At 42.2% G+C, this 23023-nt stretch overlaps 1 protein-coding gene across 1 annotated transcript in view; it reads left to right on the top strand.

Moving 5' to 3' along the window:
* The window catches only part of FAT4 (FAT atypical cadherin 4), a 376496-nt gene that overhangs the window by 214969 nt on the left and 138504 nt on the right, over window positions 1–23023 (top strand). The window contains exons 5-6 of the mRNA XM_086962185.1: window positions 5217–6139; window positions 12646–12820. Of these exons, the coding sequence (XP_086818311.1) occupies window positions 5217–6139; window positions 12646–12820 (1098 nt within the window). The remainder of the gene's footprint in view (window positions 1–5216; window positions 6140–12645; window positions 12821–23023) is intronic.

Raw genomic sequence — 23023 nt, 5'->3', positions numbered from 1 at the left:
TCCAGATGTAGAGAAGGACAGAGGCGCTTGGTATGAATTTCCACTCCGAGGCTCAGAACTGACACACTGTGAGCAGGAGATCCTAGGTGGGAACTTCCACCCTGCACCTTCACCCGGGGCCACGGTGCTGGCAAAGAGACGTATGAGGCCCAAGGTGTGCACCTTCACCTGCAGCAAAGAGCTGGCACACCAGGGAAGTGGGAGGGAAGAGGGACAGCGGATGCAAGGTAAGCCTCCTCCTGCTGCAGCATTGAGGGAGTGCTACTGGCACTGTGTGGAGGATAGAGTGTACATGGGGCAGCGATTCCAACTTGATCCCCTCCTTTCCTGGGCAAGCTGATGGGGCTTTAGCAGAGAAGGGGCAGCAGGTACAAAGTGAATCCCTTCACACCGGGATGTAGAATGAGAGCTGCTGGCATATAGAGTGAGCTTTAGTGGAGAAGCGAGAGCAAGCCCAGGATGACAACTGCTCCACGTGCGAACTGTGTGCACCATGCAGACATGCTGAGAGGAGTATACTGAGAGACGCTGTAGGAGCACCGCTAGCAAACAGTGTCCAGTAAAGGCTGGAGGGAAGGGCCTAGCACCTGCATCCATGAATGTGCAGACCGCTGGCACTGTGGAGGGATTGCAGGCACGAGGAAGGCCCTATGATTATAAAACCTTCATCTGCTTCATCCCAATTATTTTCAGGTGGGAAAATGGAAGTAGTCAAGAAGCCGGGCTTACATCTCCACTCGACAAAAAAATGCACCATAATGGGGAGCCGTGACCAGCGGCTAATAGGTCAAGGAAGACACGGATCAAAGAACTTTGGGAACCACTACATTAGTAGAATCATACATTTGTAGTTAAATCAAGTGAAAATATATGATACATACCAAGGAGTCTGTAGAGCAAATAATTATTAAATATTATTTTTTAAATGCATGATTTAATGTTATATCAAGGTGATTTTGGTATTAGCAGATACCTATATTCCATTTACATTTCTAAAGAGATGCATCAAATCTATCCTAAAAATGGTCCAGTTACACATAGCTATTATTGAAGTGGGCCACCACCTCCAGAATCTTCTCCAACGCTCCTCAGGCAGACTTGAGCACTTCTCAGCTCACCTCTTGCCCCAGGGAGCCCAAAGAAGCCTACATTCTCAGTTGTGTAAGAGCTGCCAGCTTCCTATGATACTTTAGACCAAAGGGTTCTATTAGAGTTCTTCGGGGATGGATCAATGTGTCGGTGATAGCCGTTACCACACTGCTGTATGTTTTTTCACTCTACTGATCCAGTGTAGGACATCTATTCCTTTCTGTCACGGGCAGCGGCACATGACTGTGGATGCCACCTCCATGATTCACTGTTTGCAGCCTCTCTTGAATGCAAAACTGTGTTCTCTTATTCGCGGCATATATGGCCATATATACAAATTTAGGCTAAGGATTCCAACTCAAGTATGACGGAAGAAGAGGTCAATTCAGAGGGGACACATCTACTACCCTGGAATCCTGGTCTGGGTATAAACAGAGCTGGATAATGCTGGATTGGTTAAAATACAGATTATGGTTATCCCACAGTTTAATACGTAAAGGGGGTTTTGCTGGAGGATAATTTTCTAGCTCGTTCCTTATCTTGGATGGTGCCATGCCCAGTTCACCTGCATCTACGCATTTTTACTGTTAATCTTTTGACACATATAGTGTTGCAGAGTGGGTATTTCTTGCACAGCCTGGGGTTGGAATTTAAATAAAGCTCATAATCCGGGCGTAAAGGGCAACATAACCTTTCAAAACGCGAATATAATGAATAGATAGAGTCTCTTTCGGGAATAATGTAGTTCTGAATTAAACTTTGGATTTTAATCAGAGTTTGGCTATAATATGACACAGGACGCCATGTTTTTACGTAATTATCATACGCTTAATAAATAGTTTCCTCGTTGCAGTGTTGAAATGAGTTCCTTCTCTCTCCGTTTCAAGCAGATGAGGCTGCATGGCTGCTCCCAGTGACCGCTGGCAGAAAGGGAATTTTCTGTTGATGCAGCCAGTGCCTTAAAAGCCAATTTCACAGATTATTAAGGCTGGGAATGATTTGGGATAGTGATAAACGGACTATTTGAAGGGTTCTCCTACATTTAAAGGACAATTTCTCCCACATCAGCGTATTAGTAATGATTCGTTTCCTCCTAATCTCATCATTGGAATTACACAGAGAATAAACTAAAACATACTGCAAAGATTTTGCTAGACGATACTAACAACTTTGCCCAAACGTACATTGTTGCGTGTGATGCATGCTCATTCATTTGACGGATTTAAACAGTTTACTTATTTCCTACCCGCAAATGTATCCAGGGGCGTAGCTTCAGGGAGGGTATTCTTGGTGTTGCATCCCCCACCCTGATAAATGTATTTTGTGCTAAATAGTTGGGTACAGTTGCTTTCAGTTGAGTATGATGAGATGTCTGTCGGATTTCACCAGGAATGTATACAGAAAAAAGACCAGAAATGGACACAAACACCTCTCCCTCACTCTGTTTGGAAAGACTTAACATTTTTTGGTTATTTAACAAAATAATGTGTTTTCTCTCATTAAGTATCTCTACCAATTCCCCATTCCTCTCCCTTTCACCTGCCCCTTCAGCCCCTCTGTGAGCCCAGCTTGGCGCATAATGTATTTTAACATTATTTGCCAGCGTGATTGTTGGAAAATCTGAACCTCACCCCCCCCGCCATCCCCCCCCTCCCACAAAACGCCCCACCCCCCACACACACACACTCTTTTACTGACCAAGCTACGCCCACAACTTCTTAATCCCACTGGGTGTTGTAATATTTCCACAATGAAGCACACATTTGCATTTTTTTGTCAGATTCTGGCTTTGCCTACTATCTCTAGAGTGATTTGGTGAGCACTGACCTACAATGACAAGTGGCCGATTTAGCCCTGTTTTTGCCTCATTCGGAGGTTTGCGTTATTCATGCTGTAACACAAACTTGTTCCCATGGTGCTCCACCTTGGAAGGCAGAAGAAATTGATGCAATCCAGGGTTCTGAGTTTTACTGGAAAGTGATTTAGATGTCAGTAGGTATGGTCGAGGAGTGGAAGTAGAGGACCTGTGGTGTACTCCAGGCTCCTGTATTTTACTGTAGGACATTTATGTTATTCCCTTCTGCCGCAACCCTCTTATTTTCCAAATTGTAAGAGTCTGTGAATGGGGCATTTGCCAGTGTCATTGACGTGTGGTTGGGATACCTTGAACTCTCATCTAATTGCAGCACAAAGCTGTCCACAGAATGGAGGATGCACTGGAGGCAAATTGATTGCTGTACGATAACAACATTTAATCCAACCTCAGGAACCATTCCATTTGAAACAAAAATACTCACAAGCGTAAACATAGTCACAACTGAGTAATCCATACAGGCATGGGAGCTGGAAATAAGCCCAACCATTGAAGACAGAAATAGCTCTGCACATGTGAAAATCCAAGAGGTTCATGTGGTAATTGGTGGTGTTCAGCACAAAAGATCCCAGTTGTCTGGGGCTACAAGAATCCAGAACAGCTGCTGGTGCGATAAGTGCAATCGATCGAGCAATGTCAAGGATGGCGGTGGCAGAGACCACTGCCAGACGCGCCCTCAATTATTTAAAAAGTTGGTGGTGTGATGACAGAAGTTGGTTTGATGGCAGAGGCCGGTATGATGACAGCGGTGGGAACGATGACAGAAGTGGAACTAGAGCAGTGACTGAGGTGACGCACCTGCCACCGCAGAGGGAGCGGGCAGCCCGGGAGCACCAGCTGAGCCTGCCACAGGATACAGGGAACCCCAGTACAGAGAGCACGATGCCGGTCGTGCATTGAACTTATGCAGGGAGTGGAGCTCTGCGGGAGGTGTTTTCTGGAGTATCGCAGTCAAATATTATTGATGGCGTTTAGCACTATTGTCAGCGAAATGTATATGTTTCGTCAATTGACATCGCTTTCAGAATAAAGCAATATTCCAACGGGATAAGCAACCAGAGACCAACAGTCTGATTTGCAGCAGGAGAAATCGGTTTTTCATTATCCTAAACTCTGCTGAACCTACACAAATACATATGCAGCTATGCTTGATTTTGTCCCATGTTTATCCTCTGCACCATGTAAATATAATTTTCAATAAAATAAAAAATTACTGAAATAAAAAAAAAAGGCAAAGTTTTTTATTGGTAATAACCATCTTTTTCAAGCTGCTTTTTTTGTTTTGAAAATGTCCACTGTTCCTACAAGCTCCACCAGCAGTAGCTTGTAAGAATATTTGTTTTCCTCTGTAAAGTGTGGCATGTCACAAATGGCCATCATTGCCATGACAAGACTAATATTTTTAAGTTTTTTTTGTTTGTATCACTCTTGCCTGGAGAAAAAATACCACTCTGTGATACACCAGCAGTAATGATGCGGTTTTGTGACAGTGTGTAGTCAGTACATTTGGCTCCGTCAGTTTAAAGGCGTTGTGAGTTTTTGGTGGGTGAGCTGAACCAAATTGCTTATACATACATATGCTAGTTTGGTATCTATGCTCATTGTTCATCACATGTATAGGTATAATAGCGCCTGCACATAGAGCAGCATTCAGGCCCCCTCTCAAACTCTACAAAAGCATCAGAAAATAAACTTCAACCTCTACAGTGTCCTATTAAATATCGCCGAGATACCAGTCAAATACAAATTATTTCTCGGTTCCTTCCTTAAGTACGAATTTCTGAGCGATTTATATTTAAATGTATGTAGCTGATGTACATCTGCTGTACTTCCCCGCTTGTTGAGCACTTATGCTGCGTTTACCATGCAAGACACCCCATGCCCGACTGTAATTTAATACCTGCTTTGAGAGAAACCATTTAAGGAATCGGATATCATTCCATTACTCTTGGGACATTGAAAGTGTTTAGCTTCACTTGTTCAGGCTATTTATTTGATTAACACAAATGTGATACATTAAATTAAGTGAGAGACACCATTGGTAGCGCATGCCAGCTTAAATTGGCAATTAGTAACATTAATTATTATTATGTTTTGCTTAAATTGACTCCGTTTTATGCTCGAACGGTGCCACTGCCTGTACAAAGGTTTTACATTTCGATGCAGAAATGTGATTTAATGAAATTCAATGAAATTTGAATCTTCTTAATAAAGATTAAATATCAATGATTGTTGTTTTTTGTATATTTTTCAGGATTAAACTCTGAATTGACGTACAGTATTGCATCTGGTGATAGCCTTGGGCATTTTGCTGTCAATAAAAATGGAATTCTGAGCATCAAGCAGCCTTTGGATCGTGAAAGCCAGTCTTTTTACAATCTTGTTGTTCAGGTAAATGATATGGCACCGCCTCCCGCTTCTAGATACACCAGCTCAGTGCAGGTGTCCATCATCCTGCTGGACGTGAACGATAACGCGCCCAGCTTCATCTCGCCGAAGGTAACCTACATCCAAGAAAATACACCCATTGATACCATTGTGTTCAAAGCTCAAGCGACTGATGCTGACAGTGGACCAAACAGCTACATTGAGTATACGCTGCTAAGCCCACTGGAAAACACGTTCAGCATTGGAACCATCGACGGCGAAGTCAGGCTTACTGGTGAACTTGACAGAGAGAAGGTTTCTAACTATACGTTGACGATGTTTGCCACGGACAAAGGTGAGCCATCACTTTCCTCATCCACCGATGTAATGGTCATAGTCCTTGACATCAACGATAACAGCCCTTTGTTTGCGCAAAGCCTATATAATGTGGAAATAAGTGAAAATACCCTAACTGGAACTGATCTGATTCAGGTGCTTGCCTGGGATGCGGACGAAGGTACAAATGGACAGGTTCGATATGGCATTATCAAGGGCAATGGCAACAGTGAGTTTCGTATCGACTCGGTTACGGGAGTCATATCGATTGCTAAGCCTTTGGATCGAGAGATGAGACCAATGTATTTATTGACCGTCCAATCAACAGATCGCGGAAGCAGCCCTCGGACTGATACAGCTACAGTGAGCATTGCTTTAACAGATGTCAACGATGTCATTCCTACATTTGAGTTGTCTCCGTATTCCGTAAATGTACCCGAAAATATAAGGACACTGCCAAAGGTCATACTTCAGGTAAGGACAGGGAGAAAGATCCTCCTTCGACTACTTGTATTAAGCATGTTTTAACAATACAACTCCTCAGTGTACTCTAATGTGCATGTTAGCGTTTCCATCACATGTGCCATGGCATCAAAAAAGCATGAAGGTACACTATCTGCATGTCACTTTTTAGTTTCTCTTATTTATGTACTTATTTACATGTAGTGCAAAATGCTAAATGCCATATTTTGCTGCTTCAGATCACTTTGTGACTCTATATTTGCAGAAGTACAAACGCAAATTTGGAATCTGAAAATAGACTATGAGCTGAAGGAATGACTCGTTGACCATCATTACACTGCAGGCTGTAAACGTGTCCACCGACAAGTAATTGGGCCAGAGTGAGGGTATTCTCAAAGTAATCCCTCTTTGCATGTGGCCCTCTTTCCAGCCCACCTGGACATTTCCAGTAGGCAGTCTATTGGACTGTTTCGGGGGATATGTTGCGTCAGCTGCTGGAGGCATGTGGTTCCTACGTCCCTTGAAAAGGGGCCTATATGGTTTCCCCGCCACATGTTGTAGTCATCCCTTGGGATCCTAAAAGGCAGGTGGAGGCTGATTCCAGCATGAAGATCCCACCAGACATACTGTATTTACGAGTGACATGTAGCCCGATGGGAGACAATGCCCCCATCAAGTGGTACAGTATGCACATTATTTTAATGAGGGCCATGATTTTCTCAGACACACTCCTTGTTAACATAGGTTCTTCTAAAGCGAGTGTAGCAAAATGTCCTCCTAGCCAATCCATTTTAACCATTTCTCTGCCAAAAGCAGTAACTAGTTGCTCTGCTTGGTCTCCTTGCTGTCCCACAGCTTTTACAGTCTTTATTGAGTTATGAGTTCATTTGTAAAGTTACTGGATTATGCTTTCTGACCCTGGCCACAGAGAGGGGGATTCTGGAAAGGGATTCCTGCCATGATCTCTCTTTAAGCACCTTGAAGGCTCTCTAACAAGGACGAGGTTTGTTTGGAACCCCTGCCACCTGGTTCCTGCACCTTGTGGGCAGGCAGCTTTAAGGACTGATTAAAAACAAGAGTATTCGCTTTGCTTGCAAGTGAGGAATGTCAGGTTTGTAAAGCACAGCCTGCATACATATTCATGTCCATGCACCTAGTAGAGTTTTGCATTAATTCACTGATGGCGGAAATGTTGCGATTAAGAAGTGACCAAAGAGTTTCCTGGTTATCTGAATGCCCCCCCCCCCCCGTCCATCAAATGCTGCCCTGCTTCGAAGAGGCAGTAGGTATGGTAGTTCAGATGCCATGCTCAGCCATTTCTTGGCATGATTGACAGATGGCGCCCCTAAGCGGCAATCATGAAAGTGTTTCCTAAAAAGTGAACACCATCCTTCCAGATGCATGCTTGACTGATTTTGTAAGGTCCTATGGAGCTCGAATTATGTTTTTTCAAAAACCTTGGTAAATGTTGAAACAAGATGCACAATACACGATCTGAAACTAATAACAGTTTGAACAATAAAAGAAGACACATATGGACTCTCGTCTAATACAAGTAACAGGTGTGTGTGTGGGGTGGAGGGTGCTATCACTGATGTGCCGCCATTCCTCAGTGCATTACCTTTTTAACAGAACAAATGGGTCAATGGAGGCTCCCAGTGAATGCTGATTAACAAGTTGATGCCCGAATTCAAAGTCAAGCGATTTAATAAAACTACAAATCCGTTCATGTGGTGGTTCCATAAAAATTAATTGAAATTGATTCTAAAGTAGTTCAGCCAGCAGGTGTTTCATGATCGACTGATCGCTTTATCGCGGCTGTGAGATACTGAGATGGACCCAGATAAGCAAAAAGCAAACAGGTAATGCTGAGTTTCAATATTTAACATCCCAATAATCAAAACAGTTGACAATGTCCAAGAAAGCTGTTGACGTTCCTCAGCTTGTTGGTGCAAAAGCAAAAAGAAATGCGAACTGAAAACATGAAAAGTTTTGCAACTTTATTGAATCACTTGACTTTGGATTGAGGAATTCATATTTCTTTTTAACACACATATTCAGAAATGAGTCTGAAGTTTGTAAAGTAGGAGCTCACAGGGGAATGATTCACCATAGACTACATCATACGCAACCTCAGGCTGATCCGCAGCCCTGTGCTGTGTGATGCTCCCAGCTGGCATTAGAGCCAGAGACATGGGCGACACTGGGACATGATTCAGAAACAAGGCAATACCCATGTTTGAAAACAGCTACACCGAGGGCTTTAGACTGTTAAGCAAAAACAGGGTCATAAACTAGCGTTTTTAGGATAAATCACAATGAAAAACCCAACACATAATCTGCGGTGATGGAATGTGTGGTTGCTCCTGGCACTGTGAATCCAAAAAAATCCTTTATCATGGCAATGTTATAGTCACCATCAGGGTAAGCAATAACACACCTTGATAAAAACATTGATTTTCTCTTACAACCAAAGACAAGGATCTCAAATTCCGCTACGGACTTCATTGGAAAGTTAAATTAACTAAGATTCAGCTAGCCAGTCGGTGGACCAAACATTGGACTTCAGCTGGGTTTATATCTGGGTGGTAACAGCAAATTCCCCATTTTCTTGAGGAAATACAAATTGCAGATTAGAATCCTACAGGGAAATATCTTCCAATATGGACATTATGCTAGCGGACATTCGATCTGTGAATTTTCCTCTCTATTTAACACTTACTGATTTTACAAATCTAAGAATATTCCAATCACTTCCAACTTAAAATTAGAACTCATGTGTTTATACCAATCATTAAAGTTGCTAAATTAAAAGTGCAACACCAAAAAATGGTTCAGCCGGACAGAACTTAAACAAGATGGCTGCCGTTTTGAATGCTAATGGCTCTAATCGCTAACTGAGGCAGACATGATACACTTAATTGGTTTTTGCATAAACATTTCATGAGCCAAAATATATAATTCACAAAAGACATCGACAAAGCACCAAATCCAATAATGCTTGGACACCACTGACAAAGATATGCCTAGAGCAACAGTCGTAAGTCTCACCTGTTTGCCTCTCATCTCATCGACATTGCAAAGACGGTGTGATATTTTGAGTCCAAAATAACAAAAATCTGGGAAGTTGTTTCACGTAGCCATGACCCTTTGTCATACTTCTAGCTCACGCTATGCCTTCCCTTGCTGGGTTCTATGCTTTCTAACCCAGAAGTACAAAGCATCAACTTTGCATTGAAGCCCTGCCCTGCAGCCTGCACAAAGCAATCTTTCCCTTTGGTCTCAGCAACGATCACACGCATGATAAATGTGCCTGTTTCAAAGGAAATTCTCCCATTATCACACCTATCTTGCAGAAAAAGCAGTCAAGACCAATGAGCCACTTAAGACAAATGTCAAATTTACCTTGGCCAACCAACCTCTTGAAGAATTGTGTGACGTGCCAATTGCAAGAATAAGTGGTGCACCGCCACGTTTCACACTGCCTACAGATAGGTTTCAGAGCTATGAGGAAAACAGAAACTATGCTTGTGAATATCATGAAATTCTTAACTCACATATGAGGGGAGACAGTCAAAAAACAATCTCCACTACCCTGAACCCCCTAAAGTAATATGTCAACATATAGAGGGATAGGGAGAAAAGAAACACAACACAGACGCGAGAGTGGCAAAACTAACATGTTTTGAAAACTGCCCTCACTCCCACACAGATGTGTGTGAAATGCTTCATCATCGGGTCTACTTACAAAACGCCCTGGCGTAGCCACGCTCAGGATGGAGCATAGGGAAGGGGGAAAAAACAAAACAAACCAAAAGATACATACACAAGACAACACAGATGTGACAGAAAAGTGATAACACAGTGAATATCACCCTGTGACTGGGTATCGTGATAGAACAGAGTGCAGCATAGGAAGTGCCTTAAAACTGGCTCATGGATACCCTCAAAAACTTTTATTTATAGGTTCCACGACCAGGATTAAAATGGTGAAGGATGGGCAGTGTTTGAAGAGAATATTAAGTTCTCAAAACACCCCTCCTTAAACTGCTTGTGCCAACATGTTTCGACCGACTTACTGTGCCAAAATTAAGCTGGTCACCCCAGGCTTCTTCAGGACGTCTATCTATCCCAGTCCTATTATCCACCTCACCTCAGTCCGGCAGATAGATGGAGTAAACATAATCGAAAATCGGTCAAACACATGTCGAGGAAAGTCCTGCCATCACGGGAAACAGTTACTGAAAAAAAGCACGACAAATAGTATGCTTTCATGTATTGTGCCTGTTGTTATAATCCACCATTCCAAATAGTATGTAACTAATATCTTAATGCTATCCCCAAAAAATTACAGAATATCTGAAACTGTTATAATAAGCAGGACCTAAGTATGGTGACTGGAGCATGCACATTTCGAACAGTAGCGGTGATAGTTCAGAACCAGTAGGACACCATGTAGAACTCTACATAATGACAATTATGCTGGTTCAATGTGCACAGATTGACACTGTAAGAGATGGAAAGTGTGAATCACTTCTAATGGCTGTGCTATACACTCCTGCCCAATCATGGGATCTCATCCACAATGAATTCAGGTCCATGCTTTGAAAATGTATGCTGATGATCACCGGATTCACATTCACCTGGATAAGGGATCAGAGAATGTTTCAAACATAAGTGTCTAGTCCTCATCTAACTCTGTTTAAAAGAAATCTACCTCCTGGCTGAGTGGACTCAAACCAGATCTTGACACTGGAAGCCCACCAAAAGCTCTCTTTCATCCGGTCAAACAAATTAAATTGAGCAGACCCCTAACCACATTGCAAAGAGCAATGCAGCTGGATATTCTGATTATCCACGATTTATTCTATTGTCAAGAGTGCCAATTTAGAACTATCTATGCCGATGCAAATTCCAGATTGCCCTGCACTGCTCATCAAATGAGAGTGACTAACATTTCTGTGATGGTAGCCTGCATCTACAGACAGTAAAAGCTTGAGAATCCAACTGGCAGATTGTGTCTTAACATTTAGAATACAAATCAAGTGAAACCAATCTTAAATTCATTGTACGGCCACAATGGAGTGGACGATCAAATCTTAAACTAAATTCTGTGCACCCTCCACAAGGCTTGTTGGAACATATAATCGGGCTATTTGCAAAATACGCTCCACTTTGATTCCTGCCAGGAATATTAGCTGTACATACATATGACCCATGGGTGTCTATGCTGGTTTTGGATGCAGAGTACTCCAGAATTTGGAATTCCATGAACTCAATGAACTCAATATGAAAGCAGACCACAATCACCTGCATTTCATAAGACCCATGAAAACTGAAATATTGAGGCTGATTTTTAAACTGAAATCTTGTGATGTCAGGAACAGGGCACTGACGAGTAATGTCCGAAAGGGGCTCACGCTTACCATCCAGTGGGCTCAAACTACCCTTGAACCTTTGAATATAATCTTAGACACCAAACATTACTGTAGCCTCAAGGGTCTAGCACGACTAATTTAAGACTACATCGCAGCATGCACCACCACCTTCCTTACCATACCACTGGGGGCCTTGGCAGAGTCAATAACCTGAGCTTTATTAGTATGATTAAAGATTCAATTGTTTCTAAAGTTGAGTTATGTGAATTCCGTCTCTGCTGCAGCATGGCCCACACACAGTCACCCGTGTGTGCAAATGCAGCTCACTCACCAGCCACTTCTTTGAATGGACTGGATCCCATATGCGAGGAGTGGTAGGGCAAGAGGTTAGCATTGCAAATGACTATCTGCGACCAGGACTGAGAAAGAGGAATACGTTTATCTTCTATATAAGAATATCAATGATAAGCAGAACTATTAATACAGAAACAACTTTCATTTATTATGTGACAAAGTTGGCATGTCCAGGTATCAGACTAAAAGGCTTTATTTTTTGTGCCAATACATTTTGGCACAGAGGCATTCAAAATGGCACACATGAATATTGATCCAGTGTGAGTATCAAAACCGATTCCAGCCACATTGTATCTGGGTAGGTATGCCATCTCAGTCCACCCCGGGTGCAAGGACTTAGTGCACCTTAATTGTGGAGCAAACAGGACCACTCTGTCTTCAACCTCCACTGGTGTCATTGTCACTTTCAAAGAGGTAAACTGTAGTGACTTGCAAATACCCTGACATAATGAGTTACTTAGATGTTGGGAGGGATTATTGGGTCCTTATTGGTGAGATGAGAGGACATACCTTCTGTTTGAATCTCTTTCCTTGTCAAGCACACTGTAAAACAAAAAACTTTTCTGAGATAGAATAGGTGGGGTCATGAAGTTAATGAGGGAAGCTTCAATTATGCGAAGATACAACAGCAAAGACCAGTTTAATGTAATATCCTCAGATTGACTTTATTAAGGAAGTGAGCAGTTCCTACATATTCCCATAGACTTATTAATATGTGCATCTGTTCATCTACTTGTAAGTGAAGTTGTTTAGGTTACTGCTCACATTATCCTTACAAAATTCCAGGTGATGGCAAGGGATGATGACCAAGGTGTAAACAACAAGTTGTCCTACTCTCTCATTGCTGGAAACGAAGATGGCACCTTTTCTCTGTCCGACAGTGGAGAGCTCAGCTTGGTGCAGAGTCTGGACCGGGAGACCAAGGAGGAATATGTCTTGTTGATAACAGCTGCCGATGCAGGTGCGTCAGGTGCCCTTACAAGTTGAGATCACATATTTGCTGTCCCCTTTTCAATGTAAATTATGCACATTTTTAAGAATTATTTCACTGTCCTGTTTTTTAAATTTGCTATCACATTGTCATTATAAGAGCCGGATTCAATGTTTTGCTTACCATGTACATACAATAGAACACACCAATAGGACTACCTCTTCCAATGGATGCCACTGTGATGGTGCTAAGCTACTGAAGTGAGAGTGCCCTGCTGATGGCTGTGTTACCTACAGTATGACTGTGAGCAAAGCCTGTAGAGCTGAGACATTTGCTGTACTTGTTTTGAGTGTGGGGAAAGCCTTGACTTGCTGATCCATTTAAATACATGTTCCTTGCATGTTAGGGGAGCGTGCACTATTCACGCTTGCACTATATGTTCTGTTTGTTTGAGGGGTGCTTCCACTCCTGCAATCCCACATCCTGCAATGTACGCGTTGCATCTGTGCAATGGAAGCCAGTATTGTTTCTTCTTTCTTTTTTCTGTAACTGTGTACTATGTGTATGGTAAGTGTGCTCAACTGGTGAATTAAATTGACAAGCTAATGTTTTGGGGTACATTAAATGCATTTCGGAAAATGGAGAGTCGATTTTGGGGTCCTCTGTCTACTAATAAGACCAGCTGGTATTCCAAGGTAACATGAAAGTATTCCAGAAAATGATGAGCAAATATATGCTCAAGAGAGTTTACTCAAGATGAAAAGCTGATATTCGAACACAACATGAACATGTTCTGAATTTGACGAGCTGTTGCATGGAACAGCATTAATAGACTTTCAGAGTACCCCATGGGGATAGTTGGTGACACAATGGTTATATTTATTTACTAACACTATAAGAGTGGTATTTTCCTGGCAAATTTGGTTAATTTGCTAAACGTGAAAAGTTGACATTTTAGGACCGTGTTAGTTCATTGCCGAACCGTTGTATGTTGATGTTAAAGTAACAATCCATGCCTTACTATTTGCTTAACTTGCAGCATTATGTTTTGTACTTGTAGGCACTTTTGTTCATTCTATGGGATATCTGTGCTATTTAAGGCCTGAAGTAGCATAGTCTTCAGAACTTCGTTTCCTCATCCTAACTCTTTCACATAGATTGGCTGCAAATAATATAGATGGAAATCGGAAGCGGGGGCAACATGTGAAAATAAAGTGAAGGGTTTGGTAAATGTGAACTGGAGGATTTATTCAGTCTGTAAAATGATAGTTGATCATTGCAAACTATAAATGCAGATTGTTCAAACTCACTGTGAAATAAGTGGCTTTTTCACAATTATCTTTGGAGCCTTGTGATATAAAATCCACTGTAGGACCTAATTTTTGTAAATGAATTAAATGTGGTGAAAAACACCACCCTCCAAAAACACCCCCAGAGATGGCTATATTTGCTCATCGGGCCATTGATTATTGAAATGATTGTCCTTTCAGTGCTGCCCGTAAAACAAATAGAGCTGGAAAATGCACCACTTTCCATTTAGTACGTGGGTTCTCTCCATACCCTTCTATAGCCTATTGAGGCACTAAGCGATCTGCTAATTACCTTCACACACATTTTTAGGTCGATCCTGGGCAGAGTCGAGCACTGCTCCGCAAGACATCCTGTTCCTCATTATGGGTTTTAAGCACCGCCCATCTTTTCTTTTGGCTTATTGTTGTTTGTAAATGGTCACTTGTGAGTGGTCAGTAGGCTTAGTAGTCCTTCCTTTTGGACTTTCGTATCCTCCCACGAGGACTGCCCCTGTTACATGTGCTTTTACGCATCACCTTTTTTTCCCTAAATTTCAAGCACACTCTTTTTTAGATTGGCCTGCCTCTGCTCATGTTCCTACCATGAAACCTTTGTGGCCAATTCATTTTTCTGCACCTGCTGTGCCGCTCTTAATCTCCCAGCAGCCTTCCCCAAACCAGCTCACCCCTCCCACAACAGTGCATGCCTGCCCCCAACACCCCTCCCATGTCCGACCATGTTCTCAATGATTGTTTTGGCCGGGCTGTCCTTTAACTCTGGACCCTCCAACTCTGTATCGTTTACCTCTTCCTATTTCACATATGCTCTGATTTCACTTGACCTTACACCTGCACCCTTTGAATGTGTGTCTTTTCACTCTTGAATGCTTTCATCTGTGCCATCCTTTCACATGCACCTACCTTTCTCATGAGACCTTCACATCCCCGTGCTTTGACCGTACACACTTTTACCAGGTGTCCTATTTCACTTGTACTCTGCCCCCCTTTGCCAACTTTCTGCCTGCCAGACTACTCCTCAGCTGCCCCTTGTCACACCTCACGGGGACTGAAGACGTGATTCACCCACACTCTACTGCAATTTGTAGACCTTGATGTCATTATTGACTTGCCTTTGCCTACCTCTTTCCTCTGTTCCATCCATGTCTGTCTCTCTCTTTTTCTGTTCATGTCTCAATTTATATACTGACTCCCTGTCTCATCCTTAGATTTACCTATGCCTCGCCTCTGTCTGTTTCCCCCACTTCTCTCCTCTCTCTGTTCACTCCACTTCTGTCCCTCTTTCGCACCACTGGCCTCCCCCTCTGCCATGCTTCTCTTTACCCCTCGCCCAGTGCTCCCACTCACTCAGCATGCCTCACAGAGACGTCCACTCACAATGGCTGAAAGAAGCCTGCCTCACTGCAGGGCAGGGCGCTTCACGCGAGAGAGCGCGCACTCTTACTGGAAACTCTGGGCTTCTGAGTCGGAGAGAGACCGAGGCGTGCTGATGACTATGAGGCACAAAGGGGAATAAGAAACATTTTCCACCAAATCAAGAGAAGAGTTCTTGCTGCAGTGCACAAGCATTCTCCTTGTTCCCTGAGCGGACTCTTCTACCTTACAGGGCCGGACTGGCAGTTACGGGCACCAGGAAATTCCCCGGTGCGCCGCAAGGGTGGGGGCCGTTTTTGTTACAGGGCCATTCATGTAGCATAGCTGCAGAATCGGCCCTGTAACAAAATCGGCCGAAAATCGGCCTCGGCAAAAAGCTCGGTCGCACACCCAACCTCCCCCCCGGGGACGGCCGAACACTTTGCCGGGGCTGGTTTTGGTTCCCATTCCGTCCATGCTACCTTACCGCATTACAGTAGTACTGTCTCCAGTAAAACTATTACTTTTTAAACCTGCCTGTCTACTTCTCAATGAGCACTCGCTCCCCACTCATAAAAGAACAAGCACTTGCAATGCAATAGGTATCCCATTAGTAAAAGTTTGATATGTTGGTGTTACAAATAATAATGTTTGCTAGCGTTTCCATTTGGTCAAAAAATATCACAGGAGTAGCATAACTAATAAAATAAATTCCATGAAGCAAGGAAATGGTGCAGTACTGCACCCTTAATGCAATATCATTTGCAACGCCAATAGCACAAACTTTCACTAATGCGAGACCTATTGCATTGCACATGCTTGGTTTTAAGAATTTTTAGACGTTGTATATAAGGTCAAACAAGTCCCCAGTGGGCATCAGTTCACATTGCATTTTACTGTTTATATGAGGGTGCAGTACCCTCTGCCAGACATTATAAAGGCATTGTAAGTCACTGATGAGTTGTTTTCCTATATACAGGAGGCTGAAAGCTAAGTTCCTGTATAAGGTCATGGAACTTCGAGTTGACTTAAAATAGTGTTTTACTATATGACCGATGGTAGGTTATACTTTATAATGAGGCCCTTTGGAATGATGAGATTTTCTGCAGCTGCGTTTTCCTCATAATTATGGATTAGTCACATAAACCCCCATCTTCTTTATAATTACAGATTGCAGCCTATAAATTGTTTGCAGCTCAAACAGATCAAAAGGTACCAAAAATGCCACAACACATGTTTCAGAGCAGTGAAAGGCCATTCGCAAAGGTTGCCCAGTAACCTTTCTGGTGCTTATCTTTCTATTTTGGTGTTCAATTGGAACTAATGAGGCAAAACATTTGCCCAGACAGTGCTAACGTGTGAAAATGACAAAATAATGCAGTAATGCTATCATAAAAGGTGCCGCATCATGCTGCATACTTTTCCTTTACGCTGCCACATAATTCAACCAACACTGCTGCATAATTTGGACCTTCCTAGCCGCATATTTTCAGTGGCCCTGCTTAGAATATATGGTTGCCCAATTAGCCTTCCCCCAAAAGGCCAAAAGCTTTGCCATCCTGGTCCTTCATATGTACTGATGTAGTTGCAAATATATAGAAAAAATGTAGTGAGAAATTAATGAACCAACAATAAGCAACTAATTTGTTGCAAAGTCTTATCATATGTAGTTTGACATAAGTATCTTTCAGAAATCCTCATAATGTATTTTACCATACTGACAAAGTCATGCTTTCCTGTGATAAATATTAACAGTGCAAAAAATGAACAGGCTGCCATAAATGGCTGCTGGCCAGCTACGTCATTTTCTTATTGCAGATGATGAGTGATGTCACAACTTACTGTAATAAAAATAGAGATAGTTTTTATACAGGAAATGAAGGCGCCCTTGTATTGTATATAATACAGTATGAACAACGTGCGTGCCTAACAAAAATGAATGTGTCCTCATGTAACGCAACTGGTGCTCGTGTACAGCGCTCTGATACCCATTACCTTCGGGTAAAGTTTACGCTATATAAAACTCCATAAACATTTTTTTTTTAATCGAAAGACAAATGTGGATAATAGTACTAGCAGTGCTCCATCTTGCTCAACAGAAATGATATGGGGGTTACAGAGTGTGCTGGCAACTTCAAGAACGCAAAAGTGACATTAGATGAAAGTCACCAAAGTTACGTTCTTCTAAAAGCAAAACCTCGCTTTAGAGGTATTTGCTTGAAGACGTTTATGAGACGTTTATGAGAGTTACATTCGGGTTAGATAACAAAGGATGTTAGATAGCGATGCAACAGCGGGTTGAGCAGTTAATTGAGAACTGGTAGGGGCTTCCATTCCTCAGGTGTATGTCCTGAAATGAAAAGGGCAGATTTTGAACTTGGCGTGATTTATGATACAACAGTGTCTTTACTGGACACCTCTGCTCTTGTCATAAGTAAATAACTTGTCTGAGCTTTATTTTTGGGCCATGTGTCTAAGTAAAGTGGGGTCTTGTTATCAGGCCTATGATAGGACAGAATGAGAATGGATCCATGTAGCAATGACATCACGAGAGACACTATCAGATTTGAAGACTCTACGCGTATCCGTTTTTGGTTGTTACCAGCAGGGCACAAGTCCTGAAAAACAGAAGTGGGGGTACTGACCAAGTCAGGCAGTATGCAAGTGACATCATGACACGTGCTATCAAAGGGCATGACGTCACGACGCATGACATTCCACGTGGCATCACAGGAAGTGACCTCACTGGAAGTGATGCTCTAATATGTGTATGTTAGATCATATGCCAACTGAAAATACAATAAAATATTATTTTGAATAAAAGTTGTCTCCTCCAAAGCATATCATGTAACATGCTGATCACAGATGTTTATTTTATTTAGGTAGGTAAGTGGATTACTGCTATGAACACAGAGATCCTTTTGTTACTTGCAGTTAATACATTGTAATCCTTCTAGTAGACAACAGTGAGCTATGAAGTGTATTTGACTCCTACACCTTGTAACCCTGACTGTCTCATGGAACACAACTTAAACATTAATTTACACACTTGCATGATTTGTTTGGAATAGAAATTGTGTATGTTATGTAAAGTGCTCTAACACTCTGCATTGGGATGAGTAGCACTATAAAAGAAATAAAATAGTGCTATTTAAATTGTTATTTGTGTAAATACTGAGACAGACCAACCCATCGGACATTCTTACAGTGTATGCACTTATATACAACAAAGTAAAAACCATGCATCTCTTAAGTACCTGTGAAGAGATAAACTGTGTGCTTTTGTTTCCTACCAGGTGCTTTTGCATTAGTGAGGTTTCAGGGCGCCTTCAGCCCCCCACTCGATCAAATGGAGGCCTGATGGCCATTAACTTCTGTCTGCACATTGATGCTGGGAATCAAAAGCACACAATGTGCAGGAGATGATGAACGTGTCCCGGTGTTTCAAAATGACACTGGGACAAGTTCAACATATTCTGTGGGGCCCAACTTCTTAGCAGGGGGGACGGCGTCCACCCTGTAATAAGAGTGGGTGGACGCTGTGAACCCATGTGTACCCCCGACTCGTGCCCTGGTTACCAGTTGCTATTGTACATCACATTTACATCACCTTTACACGCACTGCAACCCGCATACGTCAGGCTGATGACAGCGCCTTGCTTTGGACACCCAGTACTGGGAGGACGCTGTACTGTTACCGAGCAGCTCCTATATGTAACAGTCCATTTTCGAGAGACCAAAAAAACATGTACTGTTTTAGGCTGCATTTGAAAACGGGACTTCAACCCTCAAGCTTGTGTAATGCCGTTTAGCGCCAGTAACTGCAGCCCCTGCACAGCAGCAAGGGCGTCATGGGCCTGGTGCAAGCAGGGAAAAGGGCCCCGCCCCCTTTGACTGCTGTTAAGGTAGTAAAGTAGAGCTCTGTGCCCCTGCCCCATCCGCGCTCCTATCCCAGCACCAAGAGAACATTTGTCCTATTGGTTACTCGTGGTGAGGCTGCACGGTATAACGTAACGTAATAATATCCCGTACCATAACGAGAAGCTTGTGTGCGCTGTACACTGTACTCAAAGCGCGAGATCCCTTGAAAGAAAGGCGCGTGCCTTCTGAACCTGGACTGCACGGCGCTCTTCCACTAAATGAAAACACACGCTTGAGACTCGAGTGTGCTGACCACTTGACGGAATGCTGCCAGGCACGAGTTTGCGAATCACTGGCGAAAACGTCTGAGCGCCGTGACCGCTTGGTGGCACTCTTCCACCAAGCTTTTATTTATGTGACCCATGATTGTGATAAATGTATGACAGGTCCTTTGTGTAGAGGAGAAAACAGCACACCACTGCAGCCCGGAAAACAGCTTATGTGTTTTAGATGCGTTTAAAGAAACTGTAATTTCGTGTTTTACAGGTAATTGTAGATTCTAGTTTAAATATTCAGATTTAGATATCACCCTTATGCGACAGGGTACAGACTCATTTAGGCAAGTCTAAAGGCAAGGTTGATTGTGTCACGTGACTTTGAATTTGAAATTCATTTCTGATAATGTGCCGTGTTCTATGCAGAGTGTCGGTACCCTGCTTCGGGAAAGCATGTGAAATGCAAAGTAGCTTCCAATGATGGTGCATGTTGTCTCACATAGGTATGGAAGAACGCATATACATTGATGTAACGTCACAGGTATCTGGATATCTTTCCGTACTTTGTTTAGTGTTCAATCTAGGCAACTACATGCCAATGGACCACCTTTAGAAAAGTGTTTAAAACCTGATTAAATGCACAACCCCCTGAAAGGTCTACTCAGTGGCACTGCACTAAGGCGCCCCTTAGAACAACTTTTAGCATGATGTCGCAAATAAAACAATAAATGTCACAATATTAAAAAACAATTCATAAATAGGAAAACTATAGGAAAACAAGTGTGTTAAGCTATACTGGGTAATTGGTAAAAAAAAAACGCTTGGTGCTCATGTGGTTCAAACGTGGAGCACGTAATAGGGTGAAAAGAAAAATGGCAAATCACCTGACTGTACGTTAATAGTCTTAAGGTCGTACTCCTTTAAACTAGGAAGTTGCAACTCAGGCTAGTGTGATATGTACTGTTCATATGTTGATTGTTGACGGTGCTTCAGCCTATAGTGATAATGTGATCATCATTAGGAAAAAGGGATACAATAGAAGCTCGAAGGGGTCAGAGGATCAGGTACCTGAATAATTTTACAATTGCAACTTGTCCAATTGTCTAGAAAACAGCCCAGCCAAAGAAAATTATTGTGGTGCAAGGAATTCACAGGATTACTTGCAGAAAAAATGTAACAAAGAAAGATCTCAAGGAACCCAGGAATGTTCTACTTGGACTCAGTGCTTAATTTCAGCCAGTGCCTGCCGGTGCTCGACACCTGCACTTAATTCTCAAAATGTACACTTTTGATAGTTTAACACATGGTGGCGCTGTTTGCCCAAATTTGAGATGGGTACAACAAAGGAATGTTTAATCATTAATTATATATTAAATATCAATAATACATGCTACCCAGACCATTCTTATAGTTTAGGGTGGCCTGGAATACTATGAATTGTCATACTTGAAGGAGTGGATGTTTAGTAGTTTTTGGGTACTGGCACTGGCAGGGTTGGCAGGGGCAATGGGTGGTGCAAGCTGCCATGAACTTCTGAGGAGGTCCTTGGCTCTTCCTTTTTTACAAAATAACCCCATTACTGGGTCATGTTAGTATGCGCTTGATATCCCACTAAAACACGCAGATAGGGGGCTGAAAGTGGAAGCTGGCAGTCAGGATAGCTAGTTTATTTAGACCCGAAGCGTACTGTGCAAGCATGTCACGATTAACTGCTAGGAAATACAAGGCTGGTAAAAAATTACTATTCCCTTATGTTACACCCAGTCTGGTCACGTAAAACCTCAAGGGCATGGTAGAAGGGCGCAAGAATTGCCCAGTCTGAATTAAAGAACTTTTTTTTAACAATAGTATTCTTGGTTATGCATTATTGGGTATTGTGACATTATTGTTTTGTTTGCAAAATCTTGATAACTTGTTTTAAGGAATCGCTGTACCTTTAGAAATTATTACACTCTGTTCCTTAGTGAATTATAGGGTTGCCCTTTGTGTTCACTTTTCCACCTCAAGCAATGCCAGCGAGCCCTAACCTCAGTTCAACAGTCCCTCCCCACGTACCAGACACTAGCAGCTGGTAAGAAGTCCTCTGCCATTAAAACTAAGAGCCCAAACACTGCCAGCTGGCAAGCACTACATTGGCATTAAAACAGGGGTGATTCTAAGGAAGTCACTCTAAGGTTTTCAGATGCCTCCTCCACATATTTTAAATTTAGGCTCTAGCGTTTGGTGTATCTGATGGATGAGTTCAGTTGAGTGGATGTTTTATGTTAGAATGTCAACTACAAAAGTATTGTGTTACAAGAATATTGTATCAAAAATATTAGCTACTAAAATATCAGGTGAAGGCGTTTCCGATAAGAGTGGTGGGCGGTAGGGCGGGGGCGGGTGGGGAAGTCAACAGATAGATTAGGGAAAATAAAGGGAAACAAATAATTAAACCACTTACCTGACGCTCGTCGCATAGCCGTTGCTCAAGGTAAGTGGTTTCATTTATTTTTTATTTCATTTGCCCTAATCTGTCATCTGTCGACTCCTCCCTCTGCCCGCCTCACCACTCTTATCTGAACCAGCCGCGCCTGTAAAATATTGTGAAAGTAAGTACATATTGGTAGGTCTAGATGTACTGTTCTTAACTCCATAGGCTAAGTACCTTGAACATATATATGCATATATTGTAAAGGCATGCAGAAGTGGAATTAAGTATAGTAAGCCTATTCATAACTATATGTAGATTTCATGCTGGTTATTTTGGTCTTCACTATTTTTGCTGTAATATTTTTGATATTCCGGTCCCATGCCCTGGTGAAAGGAGAGACTTTTGTTGCGAGCACAATATGAAAAATAAATACTTATTATCTTGATCACATTGTGTTTCATATCCACAGCTCCTTGTGACAGCTGAATATCACTGATAGTTTTAATAGCATCACAGAAATTAGGCCACAGCTCCTGTATAATGTCAAGACTGAGTTTATCTTTCAGTGTCGTTAACATTATAGAGCTCGATACATAACATACCTTAGTTATATTTTGTTGAAAACGAATTTTAGAGCTCAAGTACACCCAGCAGAGATTCATAGCGCTAGGGGGTGAAAAATCAACAATATTCAACATGGACACCAAGACAAGAAGAGGAACGTTTTAAGATCTTTCTAAAATACATGATGTAATATAAGAAATACATAAATGCCCCATTTGCATAAAATAAGTTCAACGTGTACATGCCGCCTTCAGAATCAGTGGGATTTTACAAATATTGTATATTTTAACAAATTTCCCCCTGCCGTCTTTTTAGGGTAAGAATTGAAGACGTGTGTTGCAAAGGCGTATCTTTATGATTATTGACTAACATTGGAAATGTTTTCCCCATCCTGTTTGCACCTAAGAGTACAAAAGAAATATTGGTTAAAGAGAATAGATAGGATGTGAAAATCCCCAAA

This window comes from Lissotriton vulgaris, chromosome 3_1 (genome assembly GCF_964263255.1).
Source record: "Lissotriton vulgaris chromosome 3_1, aLisVul1.2, whole genome shotgun sequence".
Taxonomy (NCBI): domain Eukaryota; kingdom Metazoa; phylum Chordata; class Amphibia; order Caudata; family Salamandridae; genus Lissotriton; species Lissotriton vulgaris.
The sequence above is the reverse complement of the archived record's forward strand: the minus strand, read 5'-3'. Positions and strand labels throughout refer to the sequence as shown.